Below are 15,440 nucleotides of genomic sequence, written 5' to 3' on the forward strand. Positions count from 1 at the left end.
AAGGGGAAATCCCCTGCTGGAATGAGGCGCTGGGTGCCAACTACCAGCATAATGGTCGCTTAACCCACTGGGTTTAAACCCTGCTCATCATGCACAGCATATGTCTTTTCTGCCTCAAGGAAGGACATATCCCTGACAAGCGCTTAAGCTGACACACTTTCCCCTCCTGCACCCAAAAATCAGGAAACACAAGGCTCAAATTACATCTCTTGGAGAAATCCATGAAAGAGACATCTTCCAAGCTGGAGTTGAGGAAGCTATCTGCAGGAAGTGCCAAAGTAACCAGGTACCCATACCTCCAGTTCTAGTGGGGAGAAGAATTCTAAAAGGATGCCAGGACCACTGGGACCAGTGTCAAGATCCCCAGCACCTTATGCACGAGTGGTCTTGGCACCAAGCGCATCTATGTCAGCTTCCAAGGAAAGAGACCCAGCGCCCATTTTGACTACTTCAGACACTGAGCAGCATACCCACAGAGAGCTCCTCCCATAAGGAGGAGTCAAAATTCCTCCAAAGACAAGTCTTCCCCAAACGCTCCTTGACATCAAGGGATAGAAGCAGGATTGTGAGACCATGTTTCAGGCACTGATGTTAACACTGAGACTTGGCCTGGTACTGACACCAATCAGTGAGCCCTTTCAGGTACCAAGGTACACCTTTGAAGAATTGTCCTTTGCCCCTGGTCTCAGCACTAGAACTGGCACCAGCTCTAGACCTGCACCCATCAACACCACCCTTCCCAGAGATGTACTCCCCCGTGCCATCGCCAAGCCACTCCTTTGTCCTGACTTTGAGCAGGAAACCTTCTCTCATTAGATTGGAACATTACCGTGGAGGAATTTCAGAAACACACTTTACCAAGCTCTGGTGCGTGACTGGCAGTGGACAGGCCAACCACTGTCTGGCCAATACCCATACAATTTATCACAATGACTTTACTGGCCTTACTAGGTCTAGTTTCCCACAGGTCTAGAATGGAGCCCATCACATGTCAGGAAAGAGAAGGAGGTCTCGGTCACTGTCCCTATCAATTGCCAGGACCCCCAATTTGGAACCAGAGGAATCCCCTTGTGAGGATGCAGAGGTTGTTCAGGAAAATCTCCTATTGCCTTGCCCACCTAATGCATCCTTTTCTCTGGATGAAGCAGTAAACTTGGCCCTGACACTGGCCATCAGTGATTTTAGGATCTTCCAAAATGTGCTGTTGAAGATAGCTTCAGCCTTGCACATCAAGCTAGTGGTGAACCAAGAGAACACGACAAGCTATTTGATATCCTTAGCTCATCATTGTCAACAGGAATTGCCCTACCAATCAATGAGAGCATACTGGACCTAGCAGATGGACTGTAGCATACCCCATCTTGCTTCACCTTCTGCAGAGTAGAAAAGCATTATCAATTTCCACTTAGTCTTCAAACATTTTATGTGCATTTGACACCAGGGTCTCTTGTGGTATTGCAGTCCAGGAAATGACTAATTTCACAAGGAAACTCTAAAAGATACAGTCTTCAAGGAACTGGACCTTTTTGGCCAAAAGGTTTACTTATCAGCCTCCCTCCAATTCTGCATCATGAACTACCAGACTCAGTTCACTAAATAGTTTTCTGATGGGGGAAAGAGTAATCCTCTTTCTGTCTAGGCTCCTGCAGGACTCTGGAGAGGAGCTGGACAGATGGTAATGAAAACAGCGCTACAATTGACAGTAGACGAGTCTGATTTGACCACATGGCTACAGCAGTCACAATGTGCTTGGCCTCCTGGTTACAGGTGTCTGGGATTCCAAAAGAAGTCCAAGTGACAGTAGAGGACCTACTTTTTGAGGGCATAGAGCTCTTCAGCAAGCAATCAGAAGAGGTACTCTGTTCTCTCAAGTATTCCAGAGCAGTGCTGAGCTCTTTAGAGATCTACATCACAATGCTGTAATTCAGGCCCTTCCTATATCAGCCCATCATAGACAAAGAATACAGGCTTATTCCCACAGTTGCCAGCTGGAATATCTGCTCAGAAAGCAACCTCAGGAGGCATGCCCATCCTCCTCTCTTACACTCCATGATTCTTCCCAGAGTCAGCAGATTTGATGAGGGTGTTGAGAGCCATATCAAGACCATCCCAGACCTGACCTTCGGAAATCACTTCACCACCATCTATTGGGTCTGGTCAGAGATAACAACAGCTGACAGAGGAGTGCTGTATAGGTAGCAAATGAGTGCTGGACGTCCCATGGCTACCCCATCCATTTCTTTTTCTTTGCCCCCTACCCCATGGACTTTCCCCATCCGTCTTCTGTGACCCTTCTCATGAGAGCCTGTTACAAACAGTAGTGGCCTCATTACTTTGTCTAGGAGCTATAGAAGAGGTAGTTGTTAGCTGACGGTCAAGGATGTTTGGTGAGATGCCAGTTATGCCCGTTTATACCATCCGTGACTTTAACCGCTAGGACGCACTGTCCCTTCACGGCGGGCAGCCCGGGCTAGGCTGACGGATGCCCCAAGGTCCTAACCACCCGTGACTTTAACTGCTAGAGCTCAGAGCTCCTTCGCAGCGGGCAGCCAGGATTGACTGACAGGTGCCCCAAGAGTTTGCCCCGTGGAGGCGGCACAACTCAACGCTAGGCTCTTAGTACTCTCACCTAATGGCCAGGCTTTAGAGCCAAAACGGCTGAGGTTCTTTAATTGTGTTGGCTGCTTTACAGTAAACCAGAGAAAACAAGTCAGGCTTATGCATAAATGGTTACCAAAATGTATTAAGCTAGATTCTAATCATGTGGTTACAAAATTGCTAGTGCCTACTTATTTAAATGTAGAGATGTTACACACACAAACAAGTTACAAAACTGAAGCCACAATCCCAAAGAAAGAAAACAAAGTATAGAGCTCTATTTCAAAATATGTGTACACTAAAGGTAGGAGATCAGGTGTGGGTGCTTCTTACCCTCCTTGCATCTCTCGATTCCAGCGGTGCCAAGCCAGGATCGGTCACTCAATTCCACGGAAAGACGAATAAGGGACAAGGCGTAGGGACCCTCTTAGCTGCAGAAGCCTTGGGAGGCTGTCACTTATCTGACCAGCAGATAGATAGTGAAAAGCACTCAAAAATCATGGTGCTGTAGGTCCCCTACTTATACCTCTGTACTCCTTTATTCTCTTTCTCCTTTCTTATGCCAAATTGAGGCTGGTCTGTCGGGGTGACGCCAGCTTTCGCAAGAGTAGTTTACACTTGCAAAGGAGAGAAACAATAAGTTTCGACTACTGGACATTTCTTTTATCAGGGTAAATATTTTCCCACCTAGGATGTTGGTGTGTGTGCATCACGCTATTTAGTAGGGGCGAAGAGCCATGTCTGTCACAGGGCCTCTGCCTGCTGTGAGCTTAATCGTTGTATCTGTTCCCAGAGGCACATTGTAGCAGCACACCTGTGCTTTCACAGCTTCAAAGGCTGTGCTGGAATATATGTTAAGTGCCCTGTTCCGGCTTCCTCCTGTGTTTCCAGCAATGCTGGTCTGAGGGGGGGGGCTGGCTGTCTGGCTACAGTAGTACAGAATAAGGACATATCAGGAATAGAAATCTCTTCCACTGAAGAGTTGGGGGGGGCTTTGTCCTATCCTAGATCTGAGGAGACTGAACAAATACAGCACCTCAAAGTAAAGAATGGTAATGCTTGCCTCCATCATGTCATCACTTCAGGCTCAGGATTGATTTGTCGCTTTAGACTTACAGGATGCATATTTCCACATTGCCATCCACCCAGCCCACAGGATGTATCTGAGATTTATGATGGGACCAAATCACTGTCAGTACGAGATACTGTCCACAGCACCAAGAGCTTTTACAAAAGGTGGCAGCACACCTGTAGAAAAAGGGCATTCATGTCTATCTGTACTTAAATGACTGGCTCATCAGAGGTAGCTAACATCAGGAAACTCTAAGTCTCAAATGTGCTCTCCGGGCCTCCTAGTGGATGGTGAGAAATAGTCTCTTATCCCTTCCCAGATAGAGTTCCAAGGAGCCAAGATAGATCCCCCAACAGCAAGGGCTTACCTACCAGAGGATAGATTCCTCTCACTTCGGTCATTACTGAATAGGGTGAAGTCACACCCCACTACAGTGGCACCAGGTTGCCTCACATTATTAGTTTATATGTCTATTAAGTATGTAATTGATACAACTTGATAGCCTTCCTGAGATGGCTGCTATTCTGGTAGAGGTCAGTTTAAAACAGTGGTCCCCAAATTGTGGGATGTGCCCCGCTAGTGTTGGGTGTGGAGGAATATTTGGGGGAGGGGGGACTGCTGGGCCCAGGCCAGCCCCTCTGGGGGGCAGAGGGGGAGTGCCACCCAGACCCATTCCACCCCCAGCTCTGCTCCAACTTCCAGGCTTGGCCCCTCCCCCCCCCCCCCCCCCCCGGAGCCGTGGTGCTACTTCTGGCTCCTAGCGGGGATGGGGAGGGCGCAGACCAGGGTGTGGGCATGTGACCCTGAAAAGTTTGGGGACCACTGATCTAACCCCTGCAAAACAGTCTGTCGAAAAAGGTGTCGCTTTTGTGGCCCATCATCTTCAAGGCCATCTATCATGGACATGTCAGCAGTTTGGGGAGCCCATCTGGACCATCTACAGATACAAGGGTCACTGTCACTGGAAGACATGGACCCGCACATAAACGTCTTAGAGCTCAGAGCCATCAGACTGGTATGCAACACTTCTTTCTGTCCTGTGATACTTGGAAGTGTTGTTGCTGTCAGACAGTATGTCAGCGATGCACTTCATAATCAAGCAAGGAGGCTCCTGCTCTTTCCTACATCTGCAGAGACAGTCAAGCTTTGGAGTTGGTGCCAACTGTATGGCATAACCCTGGTAGCTCTGCACCTCCCAGGAGCCAGCAGCATCTTGGCGAACTTCCTAAGCAGGAAACTGTCCCCATTTACAAGTGGTCGCTGCAGAAATCCATCACCAAGTTGATATTCCATCAGTATGGGCCTCTGCTGATAGACCTGATAGAGAGGATGTGTCCAGGATCATTGCCTTCCTTCTGCAGTGGAGTCAAGGCCTCCTATATGCCTTTCTACTAATCCTCCAGGGTGACTTGCCAAAGCCAGACAAGACCATATCACTCTCATTCTCAAAACTCCCTAGTATGAGAGGCAATTTTGGCTGACGGACCTGTTACAAATGTACACATAACCACCGATCAGGCTCCCAGATTGCCCAGACCTGCTGTTGCAAACCAGAGTCAAGTATACCATCCAGACCTGAAGTCACTGCATCTGACTGGTTGGACGTTGGCTGAGCACCAGGGACAGGGACTGCTCCTTATGCATTCAGGAAATTCTGGCACAGAGCAGAAAGTTCCTCCAAATGGAAAAGATTCTTAATATGGCCAACTCACCATCGCCTAGTGCAGGCCCTGGTGTTAAAGTGTATGTCTACACTGCAATTAGACACTTGCGGCTGGCCCTTGTCAGCTGACTCAGACACGCTGGGCTTGGGCTAAGGAGCTGTTTAATTGCGGAGTAGAGGTTCAGGCTCAGGCTACAGCCCAAGCTCTTGGATCCTCTCACCTTGCGGGCCCTAGAGCCCAGGCTCCAGCCCAAGTCTGAAAGTCTACAATGCAATTAAACAGCTCCTTTCAGCCCGGGAGCCTAAATCTGCCACGTTTTTTAATTGCAGTATAAACGTACTCAAAGATTCTTGTCTATCTGCTGCAGTTAAAACATTCTGAACTTTTATTTGGCTCAACCAGGGTCCATCCAGCAGCAATATCAGCATAGGAAGGAGAATAGATAGTTAGCTCTGGAGAAAAAGTTTGACATGCAGGAGACTAGGTGAGTATAAAACATCAGAAGAGAGAAGTTTTTGGACAGATGGGAGGTCTGAGAAAGAATGGCAGATTTGGGATTTAAAGTTTCTTGTTATGATTCTTAGTTCTTTTCCATGTCTTAAGCCCTCTCTGTGCTTCACTTGCCTGAAGTCAGTACCTTCAAAATACTTCTCTGGATAGAGAAACTGCGTTTTGAGAATACAAAATGAAAATTCTTAAGTTTAAATTCCAAAAATATTAAAATTGGACAGGTTTGTTACACCTGTCAAACCTTAAATTTAAACCTATTAAATCAGGATATTTAAAAAAAAAATTATTAGAACAGAAATTTAAACTCTAAACCTATTAGTTTGTTGTGGTCAGCTCCTGACATACACTATTCTTTCAAAAAGGGAGCCTCTTAATAAGGGAAATGGGTCTATAACTCCTAATCATCACTCTAATTCGGATAAACTCTTATACCTAGGGGAGATGAACTAAGGATGGTGTTTATTTACAAATGCTTCATTATAGTTATATTTTAGGTCTAAAGCTGCAAAAACTTACTGATTGAAATCAATTGATTACTAAGTGCAAAAAGTGAAGCACATGCATAAATCTTTGCAGAATCCAGTTTGCCCTAAGTGTGCAATAACGAATGTAGTTGAACACTCGATAGGGTTAGAGTTATGATTTAACAATGTAAAAATGAAATTGTTCCTCAAAATATCTGGTTTTGGGACATCTGTATATAGACAGACATACACACAAACACACACAGAAAGTTCATTGGTGACCTTTTAATATTTTCTCTCCTTTAAAGGCCGTTTGTATGCTATGCAGACTGGGATGAAGCTTGACAGTAAAACCCCAGAGTGCCGCAAATTTTTATCCAAACTAATGGATCAGTTGGAAACTGTGAGTATTTGGGTTTGGGGTTTTTTGCTATACTATTAGAGAATCTACTACTATCTCACTTTTTAAAAAATCATCTTTAAACAATTGGAATTGCCTTTCCCTTTTCATTAATTAATGAAACAAACCTATATGTGCAAGCATACTGTTTAATTGTTGTAATGTATTGTTTTTAAATTAGGTGACAGGAGGGGCAAAGGGTCTACATATATTTACACAAACTTAACTGAAATCTAATACAAAACAAAATTTTACCATAAAATTCTATGTGAAGTACACATATTACAATGACAGTTTTCAGAGTAGCAGCCGTGTTAGTCTGTATCCGCAAAAAGAAAAGGAGTACTTGTGGCATCTTAGAGACTAACCAATTTATTTGAGCATAAGCTTTCGTGAGCTACAGCTCACTTCATCGGATGCAATTACAATGATATTTTATAATGATACTTTATTTAAACTCTATTGAGAAATCAGATGACCTAAGGATACGACTTTCAAAAGTGCTCATGCATGGCCTATCTTTTCTCCCATTGAAGTCAATGAGAGTTTTACCATTGACATGAGTGGATGTGGTTAACCCAATGCTGACTGCTTTTGAAAATCTTACCCTAAATGTCTTGCTGGAAGAAATAAATCTCTTGCCATGCTGGTAAGATCAAGTAACGTAACAATCTAAAAATGTTAAGATCTGTCATAATTTCTGAACTCGATCAGTCAAGAATTCATAATGTGGCAACCTTAATCTTACTCACTATGTAAATAATCATCTGAGCCTCTGAGAAGCAAGGACCAATCCTGAGCAAAAGAAAAAAGTATCTTAAACTGAAGAGGAGTAAATTTAAAAAGAAAATGCATGGTTGAATACATCAATAAAGTTATAGAAGCTGAATGCCACCTAATGACTTCTCATGTAAAATTCCTGTTGCCCTTCATGGAGTTGTCTGCCTTTCTCTCCCCCCGGTGAAGGAATGCTATGCTTGGAAAATAATTTATCACTATCATGCCAGTTATGAAGGATCTTGCAGTGTGTCCTCAAAGTGGTTGTCCTCTGGGCTAATCTGATTTCTGATACCAAAGCTTTGAACATGAAATGAAAATGGACTAGTAGGCAATGGAGGGAACACAGAAGTGAAGTGTTGATGGAAGTCTGTCCCCGTCAGCAGAGAGGCAGCCCAAGATGGAGTATCTGCATTGTGTTCATGTGCTATCCTAGAATAGAGTGAATTGTGATAATCCAATCTGGAGGTGACTAATGAATGGATCACTGTGGCCAGAGCCTCATCTGGGAGTAAATAGTAAAGTTTACTAGCAAACTGCAGTGGAAGAAGCATTTTTTTTTTTTTGTAACGTCTCTGATACTATCTGATGCCTTAGCTTAGTGATGTGTTAAATAGATTCACAGAGCATTACATTGAATGTGAAGCCAAGGACAATGTACCAGCTATTTCTTCAAAGCATTTTTCTTCTTACCAGCACTGCCTCAGTCTTGTCTAGGTTCAGTCTGAGGCTAACTATTAATTCAGTAGCTCCTGTCTTGTTGGCCTTATGACATTCTTGCACTGCTTTTATCTTTTGAAAATGCTATATACAGGAAAGTGTCCTTGACATGTTGACATTGGAGCCTGTTGTATCTTGCCACATCTTCAAATGGTCTTATGTAGATGCTGAAAAAAAGGGGAGCTGAAATAACTTTGTTGTCTTGGAGAGGAGCAATTTCCTATCAGCACTCTCTGAATCCTCTTGGAAATGAATGATTAGAGCAGTAGTACTACACCATCTACTTCAGCTGTGTTATCTAGGTAGTCCAATAGCACCTTTTGGTTCATATCTGAAAAAAGGTAAAATAATTTGAGCAATGATATGTGGCCTCTACCCATTATCATAAGAAGTGTCATGTGTTAATTGCTGTAGTGGTTGTCTCCCTGGTGTGCCCCTGTCTGAAGCTCAGTACGGGAGAATCAAGTATATTGCAGATGTCATTTTTTGTTAGTTAAGTGTTGCCCTTTTCTCTCTTTTACCCAAGACTGGGAGGCTGGAGTCAGAACTATAGTCAGAAGGTTCTGAAGCATCAGATTTATTTTTTATGTTTGCACAGACTAGCATTTTTAGGTAATTCGGCGTTTTAGCTTCTCTGAAGGAGGCGATGATTTGTTAACAGCAAGCATAGTTGTTTTTCACTAGCCAGAAGAACAAAAATGTCTTTCTGGTCTTGGTTTAAATATTTCTTAGGGCTTTTTGAGCTTTTGTGGATGTGAGGTCATATTTTGTCACGGGTGGTGAGGTGCAAACAATTATCATGCTCAGTCAAATGTAGATGCTGTATAGCTGTAAAGAATAAAATAACTCAGCTGTCTAGAAATTACCAGAAACAAAATTTGTTATGAAACACCATTATTTTGTAAATAATCATGATTAATTATTGTTTAATACTGTATATTATTGCATTATAAAATATTTTACATATTTTGTGTAGATATGCCTTTGCATTAAATAATTGTATTATCTTAATGGTTCTGGCAAAGTAAAGCCATTGTGCATGCTTTTAGGTTTGAATTATAAACCATAATTTAGTACATAAAGTTCAACCTCAGCACTACAATGCTCTTTGGGGACGAATTTCAAAGGCACAGCTTTAGGCACCTAATTCCCATTGACTTTCAGTGAGAGTTAGGAACCTGTGTGCTATTTGAGCCTTTGAATATCTATTCCTTTATTTTGGAGTACCTTTATTAAAACTGCCCCATTATATGTAAAATCTTGGCTAAGGAAATCTGTATGAAATGACAGTTCATCTTCAATAAATAAAAGCAGTGAGTACAAGTTCGCATATTTTAGGTCAAATATAAGTCTGACAAAATTACTTACAAATAATGATAATTCACTGGGAAGAAAATTAAGCTCTCTCAAATACCAGTTGTTTTGTAACATAGCTATGATGAAAATCATGTTTAATTTACTTTTGTAAAGAAAAATAACTATTTGCAATAATGTTCACATTTCAGGTCTAAAACTCTCGAGTGGCTGTTTTTGGGTACTTGTGTGCTTTTTACGTTGCTGTAGGTGTTCCTAATATTATAGATGTCTAGCCTGTAGACTTTATTCATGTGCGCCCTTTGAAAAAAAAAAAATAGACTACCATTCAAAGTTGCCTTTACAATTTTTGGCAGTATAGAAGTTGCATGTTTGTATTATGTGTAGTATTCCTGTTTTTTGTTCTGTAAGGATAAACTGAGATGTCTTTAAATGCAAACAGTAAGTCTATTCAGGAGCCCTACATCCACCTGTTGTAACTGTACCAGTGTTATTTACTTTACGGATTTTATTAGGAAACCTGAGGTTTCTTGTACTCTGTAACATCTTTGAAAAGAGGTCTTTCAATTGCAGTTCACTGCTTAGACTGAGCATTCCAGTAAATATTTAGGTCATCAGAGCAGTGAGGTTACAGCTGGGATTTCCTTTTCATTAGATCTGAGTTTTTATTAAATACTATAGTGTGCAGCACAAAAATGTTTTATAAGACAGAAAAAATATGTAGTCATACTGATCTACTGTGTGACTCTGTGAAACACACATTATGAATTCGGTAGTGTTCAATCCTTACTCAGAGTTCAGAATGTACGGTCTTTCAGATAGTGGAAAAAATGATGTAGTCTAGATATTCCTTCACAGCAACATATGTGCATATTTCTTTCAATATTTCTAAAGACTACTGTGAAGAATGCTTCTATCATAATACACGCCATTTAGAGTTATTAGTTCATAATATTTTCTCCCCAAAAGGCTGCGCTCTGTCATATTATAAGAAACTGAAATAAAGTTATTAATCGTGTCTTTGTGTTTAATTGCATCTGGATTGTTTTGAATTAGCAAATTGATCCTGTGTCCTTGAAATTCAATTGCTGAGAGCTAGTCAGTAACCAGATATGTATTTTTAACTTGCTTCAGATGAAAAAGCAGCTGGGTGATAATGAAGCTATTACTCAGGAAATAGTTGGCTGTGCCCATGTGGAGAATTATGCTTTGAAAATGTTTCTATATGCAGACAATGAAGATAGAGCTGGGCGATTTCACAAGTAAGTGAAGAATGAAAGCAAATGGCTGAAAGTATCTTTTGTCTTCATTACCTAACCTAAGTAATAAATCTAGAGTCCAGAAACTCAAATATCCAAACTCTGTCCTTCTTTCCTGATTTATGGAAAAACATTGGGTTGTCATCTGCTCTTCGCAATTTTTTTTTTAAACCCATTCATCACTACCCCTTAAAGCTACCATTATAAAATGGCTAGCATCTCTGAATGGCTTTCAGTATATAATGCCTTATTTTATTGGCAAATTATGCACCTCATTTTGAAAACAGCCTTATGTTGACCTAAGAAGAGAGACTCCTGAGGCCAATATTGAATCATCATCATCATCATCATCAAACATGGCAAAAGTATTTCTACTGCTGTACTACTAATATATCTATGATGACACATCGCTAAGGTCACAGTATTGTGGTTTGATTTATGGTATTACTAGAGAATAATAAAATGGCTAATTATTTTTATGAAAATACATTAGAATGTCTTATGAATTGGCATCTACAGAGCAAAACTCCAGATCAGTTTTGAAAAATCTGTATTTTGCCTTCTAGTTAAAGGGGCATTATCAATTTAAATTTACTCCTAGATCCAAGTATTGTGGAAAGTTTTTTAAACTACCTTCATTTATTTTAAATGTCAGTGACAATTGTTTTTTAAACAAATAAATATTTCCCTGTGGTGTTTGATAATACAGTGTTATGACAAAGTTAAGATTAGTGACTCTGACTATAAACAAAAGTGAAACTGATTTAATTATTTTTCATTGTCCAATCTGAAAGAAACATCAAAGCTCAAATAGTGATAAGTAAATGAGATTTTAAAATTCTTTTCCTTTTAATAATGTGGTGTTAGTAGCAAAGATAAGAAATTTTGAGTGGAGGGGTTACATCATATAATTTTTAAATTTATAGTATTTCCTTAACTCATTTTTTGAGATCACCAGTAATAAGCAAAATTCTTAATATTGCTATAGGACTACATGTCAAATAGTTCCTTATTCAGTTTGTTATTGTTTTAAGACTTTATTATTAAAATAATACTTATGTAGGACTATTGTTGATTAGATTAAACTAGTTGAAAAAAAATGAATGTGCACCTGACTTCAGTGAAAAATTGTAACAACTAAGTTATGAATTGACAAATCTACTTTTAGAGATTTTTAGGCCTAAAAATGCTTACCTTTTAAAACCTGATACTAATGATATTCAGCATATGAAACTAAAGTTCGCACGATGTTTGTTTCTTGTAGAAACATGATAAAGTCCTTTTATACTGCAAGTCTCCTGATAGATGTTTTGTCTGTATTTGGGGAGCTCACTGAAGAGGTAAGTTACACAGGTGTACAGTATATCATTGATAGCTTCTTTCCAGCAATGACACAAAGACATGGTTTTAGTCTGTTAAAGCTTTGTTCTACCGTTTGGCTCTCAGTATATTAGCTGTTAATTGTGAATGTCAATGTAGATGGGTTTTATTGCCATCTACAGCTTCACTCTTGTGATCACAGGATCTAGAGGGAATCACATCCAGTATTTCCTCCATAAAGTGTAATATACAGACTGTGTGTATTATCCTTTATGCATAGAAATTTTATACCTGTACAAGTGTTTCAGTTAGTAATGAACATACGGTACATTTACGTGGGGATGAAATATTGCACCAGCTAGAGGGAGGGTCACCAGGGGAACTGGGGAGGGAAAATGGGAAAGTCTAACTCCTCTTCCTCCTCTCCCATTTAAAGAAAAGCGCTTCTCACCCCAATAATTGAGGTTGCACTATATAAAGTTTAAAGTACAATATACATTTTTTGGTGCAACAAATAATAGATATCTTTTAAAAAATGATGTTTGATATCCGCAAGTACCGAAGTTCAGTTCACAAATGTGCGGCTAATGTCACGAATAGTCACTTTATAAGCATGTTGAGCACCACCAGAACTAGTTTCTAGAAAAACAATTCTAAACTAAAAATTGCGAGTAACTAAAGTATACTTGGTTATAGCCACTTTTTTCAGCAGATTTCTTATTCAGACAAAGACTTCAGACCTGGCTGAATGGGATGAAAGTATGCCTGGTAAAAATGGGAGCAATCACCAAGACTACTTTGTACTACTGGCAGACACCCTCACTTTAATCACCTGCTCCTGCTTACTCTTGCAGCAGAAGGTTTAGACTGGAACAGATAAAGTCTAATCAAGATGTTTCATGTTCTTCTATTTCCTTTCTAGAAAATAACTCAAGGGATTTCTGCAGAATTAGCTGAATTAGAGTCTTGATGGAAAAATGTGACAAAAAGGTTGAAATCTTTGGACAGTAAGATAAAAAGAAATCCATTGCGGACTAGATCGCGTCTAGTCAAAGGCAGTTTAAAATACCTGGAAGATCAAAACAAGATGCTGAAATATTAAAGCACTTGGTGTCCCAGCAGCAGAAGGATATGTGGTCTTAGTAGCATTTGTGGAAAAACTAGTGCCAGAAGTTCTGAATGGGGATGGGATAGAACCTATCCAAGTGGAAATTGGCAAACATACGACTAGGGGGTTCAGAGTAAAATGATGCTTGCTGTGATCTTTCTCAAAGATAGCTCATACTGGTCAGTTGTTCTCTTCTGCCCCCAGATTTTAGCTCAGTTAAGCTAGTTAGGAGAAGGGATTTAGCTTCACTTAGGGCTTAAACCCATGGAAGAATGTCCATTGACAGCAATGAAAACTGAATGGGTCCCTTAAAGAACTTGGTAGACAAAGGTGCTTTCACACAAGAACCTGGATTCTAAGTTTACTGACCTGCATCTAATCAGAAGTAACCAACACTCTTCCAAGTGCAGTTTTTAACCTTCTATAATCCAGGTGCTTGGAACATTGTTCCCCTCAGTAGCAGAGGTAAATCAGTAATTACATCTTTTTATGTCACATCCCAAGATGTAAGGTCTAACCTGTCTTTCAGACTCTGAATGTTTCCATCAAGCGGAAGATTCAGTTGTCCTTACAAGCTTGTGGCCTGAAGAAGGGCTTTGTGTAAACTCAAAAGCTTGTGTCTCACCAACAGAAGTCGGTCCAATAAAAGATATTACCTCAGACACCTTGTCTCTCTATTATCCTGGGACCAACACAACTACAACACTGCATATAGAAGAATAGATAGAAAAGGTCTCTGAGGCATAAAAAAGGCCAAAGACACACTGTCTAAAGAATCATGTGAGGGACTATCTTTGGGCTCTTGAGCTAATGTAAACTGTACATCCTTAGCTGGCAGCCAACATGACTGACTCCAACAAGGATTCTGGACCCTAGTTGCTCACGTGATCAGTCTCTTATGCAGCCAGGCACTTTGAGGGCTTCAAGCCTGGGTTTTATATATGCGCCCCCGCAGCACAGGAAAGACGAGGAGGAATAGAGGTATCAGAATCTGAAGAATCCCAGCACTCAGAGGAAGCTGGAAAGCAGAAGCATCCAGATGCTAGGTAACTGCTCTGGTGGGCTGCAAACATGCCCCTCTTGGCCCATAAATTCACATTTCCAATTGCCCTCCAACCCATCCCCTATACCCAAGTCTCCCAGAGGACTCGGGTTACATAGTTTCATCTGCTCAGGGGCTGGAGCGAGAGCACAAGTGTCACTCCAGCTCTTCCAGTGACTTCACTTGTCAGCCTGACTATAGGGGAAAGCAGCCAAGCAGACTTCTCTCCTCTCGTATTCCAGATTTGGTAGGAAGAGGAAAAAGAGCCTATGCTGGCAAGACCCCCTCCTTCCAGAGAAGTCTCATGCCAGAATTATCCCTAACTCTCAGTTTTGAGCATCTCATCTTTCTCACCTCCAGCAGAAGGGCTGCAGGGGGAGCTTAGTGATAATGGTTCTTCTGCTATAAACTCCCATTACCAACACAACAGCTCAGGCAAAGAAATGGAGTAACTGCTCCAGTGATTCTCCTGTGGCTCAATATTTCCACCCCCACAGAAACAGACCACTAAAGGGGAAAAAAGCTAGCAGGCAAGCATCAGAGTGCATACAACCAACAAGCAACTCCACATTTCTTCAGCAGCAGATCCATCAGGATACACAGTAGCCAGAAATCAGCCATAGCTTGCAGGATCGTTGCTGCCCTGTTCCCCCAGGTAATCCTAACCAACCATGAAGTAGAAAAGATGATCAGGGGAAAGTACCAAATGTATATTCTGTCTTTTGAGACTGACAGCTCCTCCCCACAACAGACATATATGCTCCAATAAAGAGGACTACCCTTCTAGGCAATGAGGAACACCAACATCTGTTCCTTCAGTGCCTCCAGTTAGGTTCCTGCTGGACACTCAAAGCTCTGTTCAGTCCAAACCTAAACAGTCCCTGCATCCTTTCACATCCCCATGGGAAACTGAGATAATGTGTACTAGATGGATGAGTATAAAGCAGTATGGGAAGAGGATTAACGGGAAAGTGGGGCAACTTAAATGGCAATAGGGCATCCCAGAGCTGCAGCTGTAGCGAGCAGAGCATTCTAAGTATGGAAAAGAGGAACAACTGCACTTTTCATAGTTGAGTGGCACAGAAGAAGAAACAATGGTGGAGCCAGTATCCAGGTCCTCCTAGTATAAGACATAATTTTGCCCTTTCATGCTCACATAAAGCAAATAGTAGACTAGTAGGGGTTTTTTTCC

The 15,440-nt window shown here is 41.3% G+C and overlaps 1 protein-coding gene across 2 annotated transcripts in view; it reads left to right on the forward strand.

Annotated features, from left to right (window-relative positions):
* Window positions 1-15,440, forward strand: part of VTA1 (vesicle trafficking 1) — an 85,179-nt gene that overhangs the window by 21,597 nt on the left and 48,142 nt on the right. For both annotated transcript variants that reach the window (XM_048844366.2, XM_048844367.2), the window contains 3 exons: window positions 6,617-6,711; window positions 10,654-10,781; window positions 12,043-12,118. In XM_048844366.2, the coding sequence (XP_048700323.1) occupies window positions 6,617-6,711; window positions 10,654-10,781; window positions 12,043-12,118 (299 nt within the window). The remainder of the gene's footprint in view (window positions 1-6,616; window positions 6,712-10,653; window positions 10,782-12,042; window positions 12,119-15,440) is intronic.

The sequence above is a fragment of the Caretta caretta genome, chromosome 3 (genome assembly GCF_965140235.1).
Source record: "Caretta caretta isolate rCarCar2 chromosome 3, rCarCar1.hap1, whole genome shotgun sequence".
Classification (NCBI taxonomy): domain Eukaryota; kingdom Metazoa; phylum Chordata; order Testudines; family Cheloniidae; genus Caretta; species Caretta caretta.